Here is a 20,319-nt window from a genome sequence, read left to right as displayed (position 1 = left end):
GGTAAAGAAGGACATGGGAAAACCCAGCATCTACAAGCAGCATCAGAGATATTGCAGCAGAGACCATTGTCCTCAGATGATGTCAGGAAAAAGTACAAGATGTCACAACAATCTTAGTTTTTCTTCATTATAACAGCTTTGTTTTGCCATGAGTATTTGAAAGACTCCCAGAGTGGCACTGCCTCTTCACACAGTACCAATCCCTGGCCATTTCTCGGGGAATTTTGGCTTACTCTCATTACCAGCACGTTTTAATGCAGTTTAGTCTACAACGAGCATGCACTACATTAGTATGTACTGGAGATACTCAGAAGACAAAGCCAATAGAGAAGTAACTTATCTGAGTTACATTGTGGAATTATTAGTTCTTCTGCATACCCAGCGGGAAACTGTTCAGAATTATGACTGAACACACACTTTTCAGTGATACAACCAAACCCGAACGTCGTCACTGCTGAGCGAACGAATCAAGTCAACACAGGCAGGCCCGGCGGGACAGCGCCTTTGCTGCTCTCGCTTCAAACCAGGGCTTTCTCCTGGCAGCACGCATTGCACAGGTAAGGATCGCAATTAAAGGCATTGCACAGGTAAGGATCGCAATTAAAGGCATTGCACAGGAAAGGATCGTAAGCGAAGCCCTCAGTTGCAAGTTCCAGCTCAACTTTCAGAGGCTGCCTTCGATCACTGCGCCCAGCGCTCAGTCATACGGAGATGCCTGCCGTCAGCGCCGGGACGGAGCGAGACACGGGCACGGAGTGGGGACACATGGGGTTTCATCCCCAGCCGCCTTGCACCTCTCACTTCTCTCACTGAAAGCGTTTTTGCAGCCAAGGGTGGGAAAACCGTTTTTTCCGCCCCGCTAAGAGCGGAGTGAAAAACTTGGAGCGCTTCGGCAAGGAGCGGAGTGGGGTTGCCTCAGCGCGGGGCTGGGTCTGCCCCGTGCCCCGGAGCTCCGCGAAGGACTTGGCAGCCCTGTCCCGGGGGAGACTGGCGGAGCTGTCCCAGTGGCACTGGCGGAGCTGGCAGCCCTGTCCCGGGGGAACCTGGCGGAGCTGGCAGCCCTGTCCCGGGGGAGCCTGGCGGAGCTGTCCCAGTGGCACTGGCGGAGCTGGCAGCCCTGTCCCGGGGGAGCCTGGCGGAGCTGTCCCGGTGGCTCTGGCGGACCTGGCACCGCAGCCGCCCGGGGACTCCGGCGGGATTAGCGAGGCCGAGGACTTCGCCCGCTGCCCCTCTGGGCGCTTTCCGCCCTGGCGAAGCCGCTCTTGCACAGCCCGCACAGCGGCCGAAGGGTGCATTCCGGGGGGAAGCCCCAGCCCCGCTCCTGCCCTGCCTCCCCGCGGACTCTCCCGCCGGGGCCCCCTCGCTCCAGGGACCACCCTGCGCTCCGCCCGCCGGGCTGGGCTGGGCTGCCCGGGGTCGGCGGCAGCCCCTACGCACAAGCGGCCTCCCCGGCCTGGGCTGGGACAGACGCGGCCTGTGGGTGCCCCGAGCTCGGACGGGACCGGGACAGACCCATCTCCCTCCTGCTCGGGCGGCAGCGGCCGCGGTCCCGGTCCGGTTCGGGAGCCCCCAGAGCGGGGTCGCGGGCAGCCCGGACCCGCCGGAGCTCACAGACGCTTGTGCACAGAGGAGGAAGCGGCGAGGTAAGTCAGCTTGATCACTTTCAGCCCTGGAAATGAAACTCATCGCGATGTTTTTGAAAGTGAATGAACTTTCTCCCTAGCAGGAATGAAGTTAGTCCGAAACATTTTGCGGCAGATACATTTGAACCTGTTACACAGCCTGCAGCAGGGAAAAACAAAACAAAAAGTGAGATCTGCTTTAGCCTGAGGAGCTCTTCCTCCTGCCCTTTACACAGTCAGGCCTGGCAGCATTCGGTGGTAAGATGAAGGGATAACGTCCTGACAATGCCCCATTGTTCCACTACATTATGTGTTGTCTGGGCTGTGAACATCTCTGGGAGAGGGTCATGATTTCCATCTGCCAGAGAGAATATTCTTATTTCTCCTCTGTCAACAGAACAGGGGGTGTTTCAGGCACTCTCCTTTTTGTTTCAGGATAAGTTTAGAAGAAATGGGGTAGGATACTGCTCGTGCAGAGGGACCACAGAAAGAAGAGAGTGGATGTGAATCAATATGGCAAAAAGAATTGTGCATTGAAACTAGTCTTTTACTCCATTGAAACTAGTCTTTTAATCCATTCCATCAAAACATGTGTGCTAGATTTAAATTAAATTAGACTGACTTAATTTTTGACCTCTGCACTTCAGAACTCAAAAGCACCAAGGTTTGTGAATCATCTACACACTGACTGCCAAAGTCACTTGATTGTTATGGCCAGGACACTGCTGACTGACTTCACTCCCAGCTCTCTTTACAAGATAAAAATTCCCTCAGGTGTTATTCTGCCAGTCCTGTTTCGTTTGAAGTAAAACAACAACAAAATGCCAAGAAAACCACTGCAACATTTAGAAGAGCTGGCCACAAGACTATAGTTCCCTACTGGGACAGAGTATCTTTCCCAGATTATCAGGGCCCAGGCCCATATTCTATCAACCCCCTCACCAATTTGGTGCTCCTAGATCAGTAAAGCCCTAAACTGGTGGCCCACCAGTTCTGCAGGTTAAACACAGGCATTGAAAAACCATAACCCTCTTCCTCACAACCAACACAAGTAAAAACCTCCCTACCTTTGCATCCTCTGCTGCATCACAAGAAGCTGATAAACCTTTTTCTTCAAGAAAGAATCCTTTAATTGACTTCACCTGCAAAAAAAAACCTGACACATCCCCATCTTCAGCTGGGAACAGTTTCAAGTTATACATGTGAGGAGAATCAGCTGTGTGAACTTTAGGCTCAGAGATATCCCCAGCATCTTTTTTTTTTTTTTTTCTTTTTTTTTCTTTAGAGGACAAATTGTTATCCATGGTTAGTTGTTCATTCAGAAGTTTTGGGGTTTGTACAGCCCCAAACAAGTTTATTACAAGTTTTCCTAAGAGATCTCAGAGTTATGCTTCTTCCAATTTGTTTCCCAAGAGTAAAGGAACATACTTTTGCAAGTGAGTGTGTATAAAATTGAAATTTACATGGAAAATATTTAACATTTAGCAGCAATTCACACCTAATTTTGTTACAGAGGATTCAGGACAATTCCTGCTTATCTCTCTCAGTTGGGCACTGCTGGAAGAGATAAGTGCAATGGACTCTGGATAAGTTGCTGTCTCTAGAATACAGAACAACAGCTTAGACAGAAGTCATGGGCCAGGGAGAAATGTTATTTACAGTCCAAGAACACCCCACTTCACTAATTGTTTAGACCAGAAGGAATGGTTTCAAGAGGAGGGAGCAGGAGAAACCTCTTCAGGCTGGCCAGCAGGATCAGTACCTGTGACACACAGAAAATCTGGCACTGAGTCCCTGTGCCCAAACCAGCACAACACAGAGCTAAACCTGTGGTACTTCCAAGGCTCACAGGCTTCTCTGAAAGTAAAACACTTGCCATTCTTACTCAGCCTAAGGAGCTGGTGGCATTAGACTATAACTGTACTCAGAGTACTCTTGCAGGATCTGGGTTTAGTAGCAAGGTAGAAAGGCACAGATGAACAGATTTTGCCTTTCCCTGTGTTAGAAGACACCTGCAAATCCAGCAGTTTTCACCTTAGGGATAGCTGGAAATGAGTTTTTTACACATTTGTTTTGTGGAGACACTCTCTGGCAGAATGTGCAGTGAACATACTCATAGTTTCCATTGTGAATTGCCGTGTGTGATATCACTGTCACAGACTCACAGGGAAGTTTTTGAAATTGTTGTTCTTAAATTCTTGCCTGTTAGGGGTGTATAGAGAGAGACTGCAAGGAATGAAAAGTTTCTGCCTCTTCTGGGTTTGGCAAATACTTGAAAATTTTCATCTGTCTCAGGAACCAGAAGCACATCAAATTCAGACTACATATAATATAGGATAGTGCATTTGAATGCTGCGTAGACTGCACTAAAAGAATAATTAGACAGTAAATGTTTACCTGTTTATTGCCATTGTTGTTAACTTTTTGGATAGTGCAGATGGGTAAAGTGTACTACTGTCACCTGAAAATGACTGACATTTTAGGCTAGTAATGCTTACATTTTAATTAGTATCTTTGGGTTTTTTCCTAGGGTAGAGCACTGGATTTTTGTCAGAAATTCTGCACGAGTGACCATCGGTAAAGATGTCATATTTAATGAAAGGATTTAAACGTCACAGTGCTGTGGTGTGCAAAGTAGCAGGAAGCCCGTTTAGAGCACACACATTAAAGAATACATTCGGCACCAAAGGACAATTCACAATTTCACGTGCATCATCCCAACTGAGCTCTGAAAAGACAAACTCTTATAATTACATCATTGTGGGGGCTGGATCAGCGGGCTGTGTGCTGGCCAACAGGCTGACAGAAGACCCCCACAGCACCGTGCTGCTTTTGGAAGCGGGCCCTAAGGACACCCTGCTGGGCAGTACCAGGCTGATGTGGAAGATCCACATGCCTGCTGCCCTGACGTACAACCTCTGCGATGAGAAGTACAACTGGTACTACCACACCACCCCGCAGCGGCACATGGACCGCCGGGTGATGTACTGGCCCCGGGGCAGGGTGTGGGGCGGCTCCTCCTCCCTCAATGCCATGGTTTACATCCGCGGGCACGCCGAGGATTACAACCGCTGGAGCAGGCAGGGGGCTCTGGGCTGGGACTATGAGCACTGCCTGCCCTATTTTAAGAAGGCCCAGACGCACGAACTGGGGCCGGATCAGTACCGAGGTGGGAATGGCCCCCTGCACGTGTCGAGAGGGAAAACGAACCATCCTCTCCATCAGGCGTTCCTGGAGGCTGCCCAGCAAGCCGGGTATCCCTTCACGGATGACATGAATGGCTACCAGCAGGAAGGCTTCGGCTGGATGGACATGACTATACACCAAGGTAAACCAGAAAGGGGTCCTCGAGTAATTCCTATTTCTGACCCAGAAATAATGTTGAAATACGGACGTATAATCTGCACTGAATGCCATTTGAGTGTTTAGGTTACTGCCCAGCTATGGCACTCTGTATTTACACCCTGTTCATCTCTCAGCAGCTTGCTACCAATGTGCTGGGTACTTCACTGCAAGTTGCGTTGGTAGAAAAGTCCTGATTAAGTTAAATTATGTCATTGTGAAATTTTTTATGTTAAAATAATTTCATAATTTCTTTAATTATTATATCAAATCACATTTGCTTTGAACTCTATAAACTCTGCGAAGACTTTCCCTCTGTAGGCATCCTGGTGGTTGTTGGCCAAAATCTGAAGCATACTGAGCATGACTGTTTTGATGTTTAATGTAAATATACATTGTAGGTCAAAGATGGAGCACAGCTAGTGCTTATCTTCGCCCAGCCATATCACGCCCAAATTTCTCAGTTGCAGAGAAGACACTTGTAACAAAAATCTTGTTCCAAGGAACAAAATGCATTGGTATTGAGTATGTGAAAAATGGGCAAAAGAAAAAGGTAAGAGATTTTCGATTTTCAGTATGAGAGGTATGAATCAAAGCTAAATTATATTTTTTTTTTTTAAAGTCTAATAAAAATGGCACTTTACTGTACAAAATGTTCTCTTTTCTAGAGGTCATGTTGTTTCATACAATATATGATTCCTTGTCAGTTATTTTACAGTAAATTATATATTCCAGTTGTATTGATTTAGAGATTACTTCATCATTACATTTCCATCTGCCAGTGCTGAGGGGACAAGCCATAACTTGATGTTCCACAGAGTGTTGTGTAAGAGTGGAGCCTATGGTGCAACCGTGCCCTGTCCCAGCACATTGACCAGAGTGCTGCAAGGGGATGTTTCTGAGAAACAATTCTGGCAGGAGAAAATCTGGAAAAGCCAGATACTGAAATCTGAATTGCTCGAGGGATAGATGACGAATCTTGCCTTATGGTTGGCTGTGGAATGAATATTTCTCACTTTCAGTCCAACTCCCGCTGAAAATGTGATTGTGTGGAAGGAAGCCTGAGTTGTTATTACAAAACTCTGGATAATGGGTTCATTTTATGCCTCTTTCAATCCACTGACCTCTGTAAGACCCAAACCATCCTCACTTCCCTTAACAGCACATTATGGATTAGTCTGTAACCAGGATATTGCCCAAAAGAGGGTTGTATGCTAATAACCTAACGTCTTTGGTCACAAAGGACCATAAAACAATTACCAAGTGTAATAATAATATCCCAGAGAGACCTGAGTACAGATCTTGGTGGTTTGAGTTGAGCAACCCTTATAAAATTCAGCAGACAAGTTCTGTGACTGAGCACCTGCCAGAAGTTAAAATGCAGTATAATATTCTTTGATTTTCTAAAGCACAGATCAAACCTGCTTCTTTCTAAGTGGATTGCAAATAATTTTACCAATATGAAACAACAGTTGCAGAACTTTTAACTGATTTCATAAGCTATTACATTTCTGTGTTAATGGTACCTCTAATTGCTGTTCTTGTGCCATTATCAAGTTCAATTTTGTTGAAGAAATTCTTGAAAACCCAATTACACATGATCAAAGACTTTCTGAGTACTGGACCATTTAATTGCAAAATTCTTCAATTGCTATGAATTTTCATACATACTAATATATGCATGAATTCTGCATAGTGAAGAATATGTTTATATCATGTATTGTACAAAATACACCTTCAAAGTATTTCCCTTCCTTCTTTCCCCCTCCCCTCCCTCCCCCAGCATCAAAACTGCAGGATTAGTATCTGCTTTTACTTTCTGGAAAATTTTATAAGTGTCTGGGTGGAAGAACTAATAATTTTATTGCATTATGACCATCAAGATGAAGCAATTGACTAAAGTGTTTTTGTTTTTACAGTCTATTTTAGATATAATCTCTTTTACATCAGTCATCAGCAAAATGAAAAGATCATCAAACCTGATTCAAAAGTTATTCAGAATATATTCACCAGCCAATGACTTGTTATTTGTCTAACACTGAAGTCCTAGAGATCTCCCAGGACTCCAGTAAAAGTAGGAAAGGTAGACTGAACATTCCTGGAGTTTTTAAGTTCAGAATCAAGTAGAAAAGTATATTTTTACTTCATCTTTCATATAAAGGATGAAAATGCTTTAATGTATTATAGACTAACTCAAACAAAAGTGCATCAGTCACTTTTTCCTCTTAGGATGTTAGCTGAGACATTATGAAAAGCTTTGTGTGGGCTAGGAATAGCTACAGTGCTGACTTTGCAGGGGGTTTAGACTGAGCAAGCATCATTTGAATGCTGCTCTGAACAAACTGCTACCAGTTCTGTGTCTTCCATTGAACATGTAAATAAGTAGTTAAGTTTGTATAACATGCAAAATAGAGCTCTAAGTATTGATTCACCAGGCTCTGATATGGTGTTTGTTAGTCTCACCATGCTACTGATTGCCCAGAGCAAAGCAGTAACAAATAAAAGGTGACAGCACTGGCCATCTGTTGGCCATATTGGATTAACAGTGTGAAAATGCTTTTTATTACTATTACACTTGGATGTTACTGTAGCAACATTTTGCCATCTTTCTGCATAGCTGAGGTGTCATTCAAAAAGGACAGGGTTCCCAGTTAATGTGCGTTCCATGCTAATCTGTTAAAAGTTCAGGTCAAAGGCAGAGTAATAATTTAGCAGCCTGTGTCATGACCAGCTCAGGGCTCAGACCAAACCATTTGATGAAAAGACTGACAGCAAAACAAAATTCAGTCCATGCCTGCTACTATTTTATCAGTAGTGCTTTAGTGAATGGTGGGGGGGTGCTTTTGAGGACTACCATGAGCTAAGAAATCAAACCTTAGCCTTGGCTGAATTAAAAAAGCTCTGAAGAACTTTTGAGCTACCATGTCTGAATTCCAAATCTTCCTTAGGAGTTCCAGTTGTAATTTATAAAGGGTTACAGAAAATGGCAGAGAAGCTTAGCTGCCTGATCTGAGTGCCACAGGTACTATTCCCCTGGCAAGGACAGGAGCTGAATATTTCTGTGCCATACACTTTGAATGGATTGTAAGGATGGGAATAAATACAGGAATGATCAAAGCAAAAGCTTGATTAGTTCTCTCTGTGGAAAATTCTGACAAGACAGGAATAAAGTGAAATGAGGAAAATGTGAGGGAAGGGTGTCTAATCTGGATCAGAACAGCATATTCAAACAGCAGCCCCTGATGTTGCTTGCATTCAGCTCAGCCTTTATAATCTTAGGGCTTTTGTGCTCATTTCCTTTTAGGTTTTTGCCAATAAGGAAGTTATTTTAAGTGGAGGTGCCATAAATTCTCCCCAGCTGCTTATGTTGTCTGGAATTGGAAATGCAGATGATCTAAAAAAACTGGGGATCCCTGTTGTTTGCCATCTTCCTGGTAAATTTTTTTCTGTCTTCTTCCTGTGGATGCCACTGAATGACCATTAAATTAAATTAATCATGAAACAGACTTTTCTTTATGTCAAGTTGTGTAGACAGAAACACATGTTGAAAACACGTGGAAAGATGTATTGATTTTATACAAATCAGTGGAAACATGCTTTGATTTTAGAACTAAGCAACAAACTCCTACTCTTTCTTCACCACATCTGACAGTGAAAAATGCCTTTCTGAAGGCATATTTTTATAATTAGGCAACACACTTGTCATTAAGAGTTTTGAATTAGTTTTGATCCACTACACATTGTGTAAACTCCCACTGTCACAAATATTCAAACACAGAAGGAATAACAGGAACTTTTCCTTAAAGCTAAAGAAGTTAGCACAGTATTTAAAAGCAGTGCCAATTTTAAAACAACTGATATATCTGCCATTTAACTCTTTATTTTCATTCCAGTTATGCATGCAAATAGTATTATTATTCTAGTTATATATGTAACTATTTTCATTCTAGTTATGTTTATGTAAAACCTTATTCTGACATGACCAAAAGGCTGATGTGACTCATGGCCTTGGTCTGTGGCACCACTGCCCTTGTAAGAACTTGGTTTAGTTCCCATTTAAGATGTTCTCTGCTTGAAGCATGGTGGGTAATCTTTCTGTGTGAAATAACTTTTTTTTCTTCTCACTTTCTTCTCCCTCCCCTCTTTCTACCCCCTGCAGGAGTAGGCCAGAACCTGCAAGACCATTTAGAAGTGTATGTCCAGCAAAAGTGCACCAAACCTATTACTCTGTATAGTGCACAAAAGCCACTGAACATGGCGAGGATTGGTCTCGAATGGCTTTGGAAATTTACAGGTATGAAGCAAAGTCTGCAGTCATTCTACCACAGACTGATTTAGAATTATGACAGCCTTTTATCTGTGAGTTTTATAGGCTGGGAGCCTTAATATATAATCCTTTTCATGCTCTGAGAAATAACTGGAATTTGCAAATGGATTTGAACTGTTTCTTTCCTTCTATACCAGAATATTTTAAAGTATTTGTATCTTAGGTAATGAAGGAGGTTATTATTAACATCTCTAAATCTCATGCAAATAAAAATTCTACATTTAAAAATCAGTGCTACTAAGAAAAGCTATTGCAAAAAAGATGGAGAAAATATTTATTTTAAATCAACGTGATGTCAATAAAAACATACTGTTGGACTGATTTCTGTATAACTGTCTCAAAAGAATTAGTTTGTTGCTCTGATCAGAATCCTTTTGCCCTCCAAGGAAATGTGAATCGACTTTCCTTAGAATGACACATGGATTTTACAGTACCTCAGTCATAAGTTGCAGCTTAAAAGGAGTCAGTAAATATAATCCTTGTTGGCAGCCAAATAGCTTGGCCAAAGTTGAGCTCTACATAACTAGCTGAATTTTGTATTATTTGGCAACTTATTCCGAGTATATGTGGCTTTTTACCATGCAAGTAGATATTGAGGGCTAACTTACATAGAAGTGAAAATAACATAAGGCACATTGCAGGGCTTTCATCTTCCCCTTCAGGGCAGGCACTGTGGATGGCTCTGCCTGTTCCATGTGACTGATGGGATAACTGGAGTGCACGTCACAGAGTGAGCAGTGCAGGCACATCAGGATGTGCAGCCAGTTCCCTCCACACCTGTTAGGATCCAAATCTGCTTCTGGAGTCAGAGCCTTGGCCTGCCAGTTACAGGGAGAGAACTGGAACCTCCCATTCCCAGATCAGTGGGATTTCCAAAGTTATGCATATTTACATTTATCCAGGAATTAAAAAGCAGATGAAAGTGATTCCTAAACTACAAGATGTTAATAATGAATTGGCATTCCTTACAACTGATGCTGCACAAATTAATTATTCCTGGTAGTGCATCTACAGGTTAAAAACAAGTGGAGTTGTTGCTCTTTGGAGGTATTTTCATGGCATCTTCTCCCTCCTTTACACTCCCTAGGTGAGGGAGCCACTGCCCACCTGGAATCTGGTGGTTTCATCCGGAGTGAACCCGGGGTTCCTCACCCTGACATTCAGTTCCACTTCCTCCCTTCCCAGGTGATTGACCACGGCCGGGTTGCTTCCACAATGGAAGCTTACCAGGTGAGTCAGAGAGAATGCTCCAGTAAGACTTTGTAGCCATTAGCAAGGAGGGTTATGCTCCATTATAAATGTTGATAATTTGGCTATATACTGAAAAATACTGTGATCAGTTTAATATGAAATAGACTGTTTAACCTCCTTCACTGGGGAGAAAACACAGCCTTGTTATTTGATATTGCCACCAAAATTAAGTTAGCTTTTATCTCTGGGAAAGAAGGCCAGTATTGAATGAAGTGTTCACTCTACTGAAGTGCCCTTGTGCTGTGGGTTAGGACACAATTTTGCAATGGAACAAAACTGTTCCACTGCAGTTGAGAGAAAGGTTTTAGTGAAAATGTATAGAAACACTCATTTATTCACTGGCACAAATCCAAGCCCCTTTTTAGACTATCATCTTGATCCAAAACTCTGAGTGCTAATTCTGGCAAACTGTCACTGAATGTACATGCTTTTCCTTGCTAATCTCTTTTCTTCAGAGACACAGTAATTTGGTCCAGTTGCTGATTGTATTAGAGAGCTCTGATACCACTAAATTGGAACGGTTGTATTTTAAATAAAAAGAACAGCTGTGAGTTGATGTGACAGGCATATTTGCTCCCTGCAATGGAATTACATATTTACAAAATAAATTATATAAAATGGAAAAATGTTCAATAATAGTTTCCACTGTTAATGTTTTTCATTAACATATATATATATATATAATGTCTGGTTAATATAAACATTAACCAGACATTTTCCATTTTCCATGTCTGGGTAATGTTTATATTTGCTGAGTTTGTAAACTCTGTCTAAATTGCAAAAAAAAACCAAAAAAAAGCCCCAAAACAGCCATGTTGAATTTGGAAGTAGACCTGGTGGGATTGTGTTGGGTGTTGCAGGTCCATGTGGGACCCATGAGGAGCACAAGTGTGGGCTGGCTGAAGCTGAAGAGTTCAGACCCAAACGACCACCCCATCATTGAGCCCAACTACCTCTCAACAGGTAACTGCAGCCTCTCCTTGCTCTGTCAGCTTATTTCCTGCCTGTTTCAGGAGCTGATTTTTGTACCCACTCAACACCAGTTCAGAAGTGCTGGTTGGTATACTGTTACTTATTTCTCATTTATAGAAGTCAACTAGTATGAAAAGAGGGGATTGTGCAAAGCACTGTGTAAGCTAGAAAGAATTCCCTGCTGGGGATGAAGTCAGAATTCTCAGTATCTGCTGTGTCTTGCTGTTTGTTTCATCACCACCTCTGCTTGTGAAGGAATTAATTTCTTTTGCTTCTTTGTGCTGAGACTGTTTTCCTTTTTCCTAGACAGTGGGTAAAGCAAGATAAAATGCAATTCCTCATACTTCACATCTTTCCTTTTGGGCTAGTGCAATATAAGCAACAGTTTTGTTCACAGTGGATATAAATATCTGTGACTTTAAAAATATTCTGCTTTATCATGGCTTTCAGCAAAGTGAGATACTTTCCTTCCAGTTTTTTTTCCTCAATGCTGCTTTTTTTCTGTTTTGCATTCTGTTTATATTGGTAAATTAAATGTGTACTTACAATTTTCTTATTTTCTCTCTCTACAGAAAGAGATATTTGGGAATTCCGCCAGTGTGTCAAGTTGACCAGAGAGATCTTTGCTCAGAAAGCTTTTGAAAAATTTCGTGGGCCTGAAATTCAACCAGGAAATCATGTTCAGTCTGACAAAGAAATAGATGCTTTCATAAGGCAGAAGGCTGATACTGCTTATCATCCTTCCTGCACCTGTAAAATGGGTCAGCCTTCAGACAGCACCGCTGTAGTGGATCCCCAAACAAAAGTCATTGGTGTTGAAAACTTGAGAGTAGTTGATGCTTCAATAATGCCCAGTGTTGTCACTGGAAACTTGAATGCCCCAACTATCATGATAGCAGAGAAAGCTGCAGATATAATTAAGGGCCTGCCATCACTTCAGGAGAAGAATGTTCCTGTGTATAAACCCAAGACCTTGGAAACACAGAGATAAATATTCTCATCCTTTCATATAATTTGCTATTTAGGCTTTCATCTGCATGTTGGTATCTCATACTAAATATGCCAGCATGATAAATATCATGCAAAATAACATATCCTATTAAAATAACTATTAATTTGAATAATTTTTTGGTATTATACTACCTACTGGGTTTTTTTTAATCAGCTGGCTTAAGTTCCTTTTTTAGAATCATAGAATATGCTGAGTTTCATGGGACCAATCAGGATCATTAAGTCCAACTCCTGGCTCTGTGCAGAACACTCCAAGAATCACAAATTTAGTTAAATATGACCTTTTGTGGTAAATTCAAATTTTCTGTTGAAGAAAAGCTGTTTTTCAATGACAAGATGGTTGTACACATCAGCCAGAAATACCATGTGACTGCATGAGGAATGGAAGAGATTACTGTGGGCTGTTTTGAAAATGATTATGTTATTTGAAGAATTTTAACTGCTATGAGAATGTTACCCAGGAAAATAGCTAGTCAGTAATCACCACAGCCTGCAGAGAATGGTCAAGCAAATGCAGGCACTTATGGAATTTCAAATTCAAGAGCTGAATTAGTTTGTATCAGAATTCATAGGAAAGGGAGGAACCTGAATGTGCTCAGATTTGTCAAACATGAGAAACATTTCCTTTATGAAAGGAATGCATGGTTTACAAATCCCACTCAAAGTCAGACTTCACTAAGCTCAGCAGCCTCTAACTGTAGAGCATGCAGGGAGAAGACATACAGTGTATTTATCACAAGTTAGTTTTCTAAAAATGCAGAACTGGAGTTGAAATTTATAAAAATCTACTGGAAAATTCATATTCCTCTTTGTTTGTTTTTATTTTGTTCACAAAGTGCTTAGTAGAATTCTGCTCACAATTTAAGCTGATGTAGTTTTACCACTCTAGCAGTACGAGATCTGCACTTTGTAAAATATCCTTAAAGTGATTGGTCTTTGCTCAGATGATTGCAAAAAATATTTATCAGTAAATATTCTGAATGGTGCCTTGCTATCACTCAAATTTTATTTAGAAAAATTACAACCAAACTATATTTAAAATGAAACATTACTCAGATAAGGTCAGATATTGATGATATGGGAAGAGGTCTTTTTTAATTAGAAGGCAAATATCTTATTCAGTGAACCATTGCTACATTCTAGTTAAGACTTAAATCTATGCTTTTTTAATTTTCAGATGTGTAAATTTAGATACTTGAGCTTTCATGGCTGTTTTTGTTGTCAAACTAACTTTCAGATACTGATTAAAAAAATGGAACTCACTGAAGGAAATTTATTCCATTGATTATTTTGTATTTATTAATTATTCCAAAGTAACTTCTGACTAAGCAGATGTCAAATCATAAAGTAAAATCTTCTGTAGCCTAAGATTGCTCAGGACTTGTGGCAAAGAGAATAAACACCTTTTCAGCAAAAAATTGGAATTTACACAATTTTAACAGACTGTAGAAAACCTTGCTGACTCAGATGTTGGCTGGAGGGACAACTGCAGATGTTTAAGGCAGATACTTGTACCTGGTGCTGCTCTCTGTAAGGCACTGTCTGGAAGCTCTGCTGAAGGAAAGGACTTAATTCCTCAGAGCACCTGCATAAGCACAAACAAAACCTCTGAAGATGGAAGATGACAGCAGTGAACTGCTCCAAAGGGAGACAGGTAAACCCTTTCTATGTATGTGATACAGTCTTTTGAAATGAGGGGAAGAACAAGAACATTTCACACCATAGGTGATTGATTAGCTGAGTTAAGGAGACAATTCCTCTGGTGAACTCTTTGAGAAAAGCATGGACTGTGTATTATGTACCTCCATTTGCCATTATGTACCTCCTAATGGCAAATAATTATTTCTCAACACTTATGCTTGTGAGACTTTTCTTTAAGGGTATTCAGGAAGTTCTAGTGTCATTTGGATAAAGGATAAGGATATTTTAAGTTATATACACTGGTGAGACTTACCAGAGTTCTGTGCAGCTGAGAAGGGAGGCAGTTTGGCAAGATGAGACACTGAAATTCCTGCATTTGCAGATTTACAATGTGGCTTTCCACTCCAGGCATGCAAGATGGGAATTGTTATTATGCAACTGCAGAGGATTAACTAGCCACTGGCTTACACAACTCACCACTGAACGTGCACAGACCTCTCTGCTGCTATGCCAAGCTCTAAAACAAGGAGTAAATAGCAAGGTTAGGGATGCATGTGTCTCATGCTCATTGCTGCACTGAGAAATCAGATAATCAGGCATTTCTTCTGAAGCATAATCATCTTTTCTTGCAGCTCTAACCATCCACAGACATCTTGCAGATTCCTCCCCTTCTAAACACTTAAACATCTTCATTGCTGTGAGCTGCAGCTGCTTTACTAATTCCAGCCTCACTCAGGCTCCCTCCTGAGACTCCTGTGATGCAGTGCTGAAGGGTTTATTGCCCTGGGGAAATCTTTAAGTAGCATCAATTCACCATTAATTTGTCCTGTGTTGTACCTGGTGGCTGATAATGAACTCCTGTTAAAAATTGTTCTGACTTCCAGCAGAGCCAAGTCTGCTAAAGGGTTCTTAGAACAGGTCTAGGTTATTCTAACAAATCCTGTGGAGCACTGGCAGTCTCACAGCTACAATTAACCATCTTTTACACTTACTGGACTGCAGAACACAGGTTGTAATTCCACAGTTTTACCTATTGAACAAAACAATACAGTGTGATTATTCCCAATTCTACCCAGATATAAATTCTATAAATATACAGATAATATATTATGTGTTCAACACCAGTTAACTGCAAAAGCTGTTTAATTCAAGAATTACTAGACCTGCGAGCATGCCTTGGACCAGCAATGATACTGCAAGAGAGAACACCAGCATCTCCTTGGAAATGGCTTGCTGCAGATGCTCCAGGCAGTTGGAGGTCTCTGGCTGGGGACAATGAGATTAAGAAAGAAAGGTGACCAAAACCATTTCGTTTGTACACACATTTCAGCTCAAGTTGTTTCAGTATGAGAAGTGCTTTTAAAAGCAGCACAATATAGCAGTTTTTGTAAAATTGCATTGTATTCAATTTATGTAAGATTTTGTATACCACAACCTTAAAATCCTTGCCAAGTGCCCACTGTTAATTAGTCTGCAACCAAGTTGGGCAGTTATAGAAACACTGGAAAAGGGGGCTTGGTATATGCATTTTCTAAAAAATAAATGTAAAAATGCATTGTGAGGAATAACAAAAGCATAAATATATTAAATTATAGAAAATATAGATATATCATATATCATTAAATAATAATAAAAGTAATTCAATACTTTTTATACTATAGTTAAAATGAAGAGGGAGAACACAAGCATATCTTATTACATTATTATAATTTTTAGTCTCAATTTTTCTGTCAGCCAAGCTCCAAAAAGAGACACTGTTCAAATATGAAGATATGTTTTAGATTCCTTTTTTCAGTGAATTTACTTCACTGTAGAATACTCACCAGTGTTTAATTATTTACTAATATATTCTCTCATTAAATACATATATAAACAAATTTGGAGTCTCATGAATGATGATTAAATTGTTGAAAGAACTTCTAGGTTTTTAGTACTAATTACTATGATTGGTAGTATTCTAAGGGTGCCAATTAACATGTAATTATGCATATATTGATTACTTGTTACCACATATTTCTGTAGTAAAACCAAACAAGAATTCTTTGAAGCTTATGCAAATGTTCTCCCCTAAGCCAATAACTACATAGAATATGGTCTGCAACTACATTCCCTTCATTGTTTATTTTTGCAAACAGTTCTCTCATAAAATTTCTTATTTACCTTAAAGAGTCTCTCATCACACTATTAAAGGCTGAGGACAAAGAGCAGGAAAACACAGTGAGGTCAGCATATTGTTTTCTGTCTCTTTGGAGAAAGCACTAATTAAAAATCCTGTCACTCTGCTTAATCTGCCAAACCTGATGTGCTATCAAATGACCATGCTGGAAAAAATACAGTTCTGAGGTTGTTTTCCTCCTGTTTTTTTTAAAGTTTAATGTCAGTTGCCTTGAAGGTGGTTATCAGAAGTGGGTTTAGCACAGCAGGTAGAACTTTGAAGTCTACTCATTGTTACTTCACAGGGATAGCTCCATTTTGGCCTCCCAGATTTTGTTTCTGTGAGCTGGGAAAGTGTAACAAAGTGAATATTGCTGGGTAACCTACCCAAGAGCTTCCCAAGACAGCATGGAAATTTATTTAGATGTTTCAGGGTATTTTAGTCAAATTTTCCTAATTGTTTCCCTAGGTCTGTCTCTAGGGAAGTAGTAATCCCTTTTGCACATGAATACTCTGATTGTTTTATTTCTTTGTGGTTAACAGCAACCAGTCATAAAAGACTTGCATGATGTGACACTGCAGACTGATACCCTATTCCACACATTCCCTCCGTTCTTATAACACTGCAAACTGAATTTAACCTTTGGAACTTCTGGGTGAAAAAACATTAGTAAAAGGACTCCCAGGTATAATAAAATTATTACACAGTTTTATTTTGAAGAACATTTTGCATTTGTTTTAATACAAAATGATGTAGGTCAAGAAATAATTTACAAACCTTTAAGTTCTTATCCTGGCATTTGAAATAAGAACGATTTCAGAGGAAGTCGTAAGCTATTCATAGGAAACTGTCATTATGTACAAAATGTTTATTGACATGTTTTAAACATCACATTTGTAAAAATGTGAACTGGATTGCTATCTAGCATAGGAACTACAGGTAAAACCTGATAAGGTAACTTGTTAGAACAAGTCATTGTTATCCAGTGCTAACAAAATAGACAGTAGCTTTTGGGGTGTTTTAATTATCCTCCAAGGTCATTTCAGCCTCAAAGACATTTCAGGGTTTTACTGCATTGTGAACAATATCAAAGCCCTCTCTTGATTGCATAAAAATAAATCTTTGAAATAGTACACACAGAACAACAGAAAGGTAGAGGCAATAAATTAATATATTTTTTATATCAAGGTTTTTGGTTCTGTGTAGAATCATACTATCACATTTCTTCTCTTTCCAAGCAGAGAAAGTAGTACTGAAGTAAAGTATTTTCGTTTACCTGTGAAGTATTTTCTGTGTCAATTTAGACTATGTAGGTATTACACTTTGTCAAAACCACTTGTCTCATGACCAGGAACACCCTGGCATGAACTTGCCAAGGTTTTGGGTTTTTTGCATGGGGTTATTACAAAAATAAAATTAGAGCTTACTTTTTCAGTCAAAAAAAAAAAAAAAAGGGAAATTAGTTTAAATTTTTAACCTTTCCAAGTATAAGACAGAGTAGTCAATGATGCATCCCTTTTGCAGAGAGATTCTTTTGACTTAATTATTTAAAAAAATTCTGATCTGTTGCCAAGTTCACACTTGACACTTTATCCCAAAAAGAGATTTACACTGAGAGGCGGCTCTATTTAAATATTTATGCTATAGGTCTATATATTCCAAGTAAAAATACTTCTATCTAGAATTCTGTGGAGAGTTACAATAATTAGGGTCCATAAATATTGCTGCAGTTCAATGACGGTACAATAATTACAAAATATAGAACATCTCTTTACAAATACAAATCATTGTATATTACAATTAATTTACAATATTTTCTACTATATAATTTTTAGCAAACTATCTTATCTAATTCTACTATAACCTGGTTGCAAGTGCATTAGTAAGAATGCAATTATTCCAGTATATTTTGCCCTTAACATGATAGTCAGAAAACAGACCATCTGAATGATATTTTCCTATGTAAACTGATGTTACATATGACGGATTATTCTTTATATAACTTCTTTTTCCAACGATCTCTAACAGGTAGAGCGTGACAAATCGTATTTTAGAAGAGCATTAAGAAAAGAAATCAGGAGGCAAGTTTGAAAACAATGTTAGAATGGATATGCAATGGGTAGCTGATATGCTTTGAGCACTGAGGTAATGACATTATTGGTTGTCATCACTCATCTCATGTTGCTGTTTCCCACACAATCCTGTGCCAGACCTATAGAGACATTGTCACTGACAAAATCCTGCTCTGCTAGGAAGGACAGCAGCACAAGGTTGAAAGACAGGCAAGATATTACACCTCAGAATCCTGCTCTAGCCCTCAAAAAACTGATTGTCACAATCTGCTTGGTTTCAAAAGAACCTCATTCCTACAGAGGAACTGAAGATTCCGTGGGAGGAGGCTTGACCTACTGCAGCTCTGTTCACATTTCGGCAACCTGGAGATAATAAATTTATTAGTTATGGCTTCCTTGAGGTGCGACATCACTCATACAAAACTTGGATTGGTCATTCACTCCAGCTAGTGCCTAGCATCTTGAAACTATGAGGCACTTTTTCTGTTATTAGAACATTTTCCTTGCTAAATACTATAAGCTTGTAATGCATATCATTTCATCAGCTAAGTCTTCTTCGTATCGTCCCGTTTCCGGCTCCTCGTCGCTGTAGCCAGGACCAAAATCTTGAAGTTCATAATCTTGTCTGCTTAAAATTGGAAACATATCCCCGTTGGTCCCATTGCTGATATTCCCATTGAGAAGGTTACTTGCTGCACTCTCCATCTCGTCTATAGTCATGTCACATGCATCAGCAATCTCGTGTTTTGTAGCCGAAACAAATTTAGGGTCCTTTGCGTACCTTCCTAGGCCTTCAGATATAAGGACCTGGCAGAGGGAGGGGAGAGAGGGAGAATTTCAGTGGAATTACAGAACAACAGACAGCTCATTGCATTGCTCATTGATGAAAGCACTAGAAACCCCATGCTGAATCGCTGGAGCAACCCACAGCCAAACTGTACAGGTAAATAACAATTAAATCTCAATGAAAAGTCTCCAAAGAACACCGTGGTGTGCTATAATGTAAGTGCTGCTGTACAGCTGGCACTTCTCCTTAGAGATCTGGCAGTACTCTTTGCTGAACATCAATCATCAGGCTGATACACTAAAGACAACAGTTAATACATCTCAGATGGTGCAGTTAGAACAATACAGAATTTTATACGTTCTCGGTACTTTAGAGTACATGGAAAAAAGATGTTGAATTCCCACTGGCAAAAACATAACAAAATGTGCTGTATAAATCACAAATGAAAGGAAGTGATGGAAGCTACAACATTAACTATAATTAAGAAGTGCTTTACATACTTTTGTCTTCAAATCTTTTTTAATATAAAAGGGAATTCTTAGCATTCTTTAGTACACCTACAAATCTATCCTTGCAGTTGTTATTCTCCTCTCTGCATTTAATACACTGATTCATGGAGGTTTTGACCTTTTATTCAGATTACTGCAAAAATGGAGATTTATTTCTATAGAAACAACAGAGAAAACAGGCATATACATCATCTCTTCCTTATTGCCATTGTGGAAGGATACTTCAGAACTGATGCTCATCTAAAAAACTTAAATTTCAAAATTCTAAAGTATCTTTAGTTCTCTGATTAATCACTCACTAATGTGAAGATCTGGATTCAGTAGAAATCCTTTACTACACGACAGTTATGAATAAATTCCCCTCTTTACCTAAAACCAGTTTGTGGCTATAAAACTAAAAATCCATTTTCAGAGAGCTGATGTGAACTTGATGCCCTATGAAGGCTGACTTAGAACAGATGGAGCTAAAGAATAAAGTAGGTGATTATTAGAAGGCTGCAATGGATCCACCTTGGGCAACATCAGAGTCCAGCCAAGGCTACACCCAAGATGAAGCCAAAATGGACAACTGGTCACAGGGTCTCACACTTTTATAAGTTTTGGTCCATTAGCGTATTGGAGTTAACTATC

At 40.1% G+C, this 20,319-nt stretch overlaps 2 protein-coding genes across 4 annotated transcripts in view; one reads left to right on the top strand and one right to left on the bottom strand.

The window, feature by feature from the left end:
• Positions 1 to 425: 425 nt before the first annotated feature.
• Positions 426 to 13,801, top strand: CHDH (choline dehydrogenase). 3 transcript variants are annotated; one of them, XM_059856388.1, is made up of 9 exons: positions 434 to 557; positions 1,727 to 1,880; positions 4,153 to 4,950; positions 5,366 to 5,517; positions 8,269 to 8,398; positions 9,124 to 9,258; positions 10,379 to 10,521; positions 11,403 to 11,505; positions 12,087 to 13,801. In XM_059856388.1, the coding sequence occupies exons 3-9, from the start codon at positions 4,206 to 4,208 to the stop codon at positions 12,503 to 12,505; spliced, it is 1,827 nt and encodes a 608-aa protein (XP_059712371.1). In that variant the 5' UTR covers positions 434 to 557; positions 1,727 to 1,880; positions 4,153 to 4,205; the 3' UTR covers positions 12,506 to 13,801. The 3 variants fall into 3 exon arrangements, with proteins under 3 accessions (XP_059712370.1, XP_059712371.1, XP_059712372.1); XM_059856387.1 differs by lacking the exon at positions 1,727 to 1,880 and having other exon boundaries at positions 426 to 557; XM_059856389.1 differs by lacking the exons at positions 434 to 557; positions 1,727 to 1,880 and adding an exon at positions 1,500 to 1,643.
• Positions 13,802 to 17,009: 3,208 nt separating this feature from the next.
• CACNA1D (calcium voltage-gated channel subunit alpha1 D) overlaps positions 17,010 to 20,319 on the bottom strand; it is a 166,635-nt gene continuing 163,325 nt past the window's right edge. The window contains exon 47 of the mRNA XM_059856934.1: positions 17,010 to 19,200. Coding sequence (XP_059712917.1) covers positions 18,907 to 19,200 — 294 coding nt within the window. The 3' untranslated portion in view covers positions 17,010 to 18,906. The remainder of the gene's footprint in view (positions 19,201 to 20,319) is intronic.

The sequence above is a fragment of the Haemorhous mexicanus genome, chromosome 11 (assembly GCF_027477595.1).
Source record: "Haemorhous mexicanus isolate bHaeMex1 chromosome 11, bHaeMex1.pri, whole genome shotgun sequence".
Lineage (NCBI taxonomy): Eukaryota > Metazoa > Chordata > Aves > Passeriformes > Fringillidae > Haemorhous > Haemorhous mexicanus.
The sequence above is the reverse complement of the archived record's forward strand: the minus strand, read 5'-3'. Positions and strand labels throughout refer to the sequence as shown.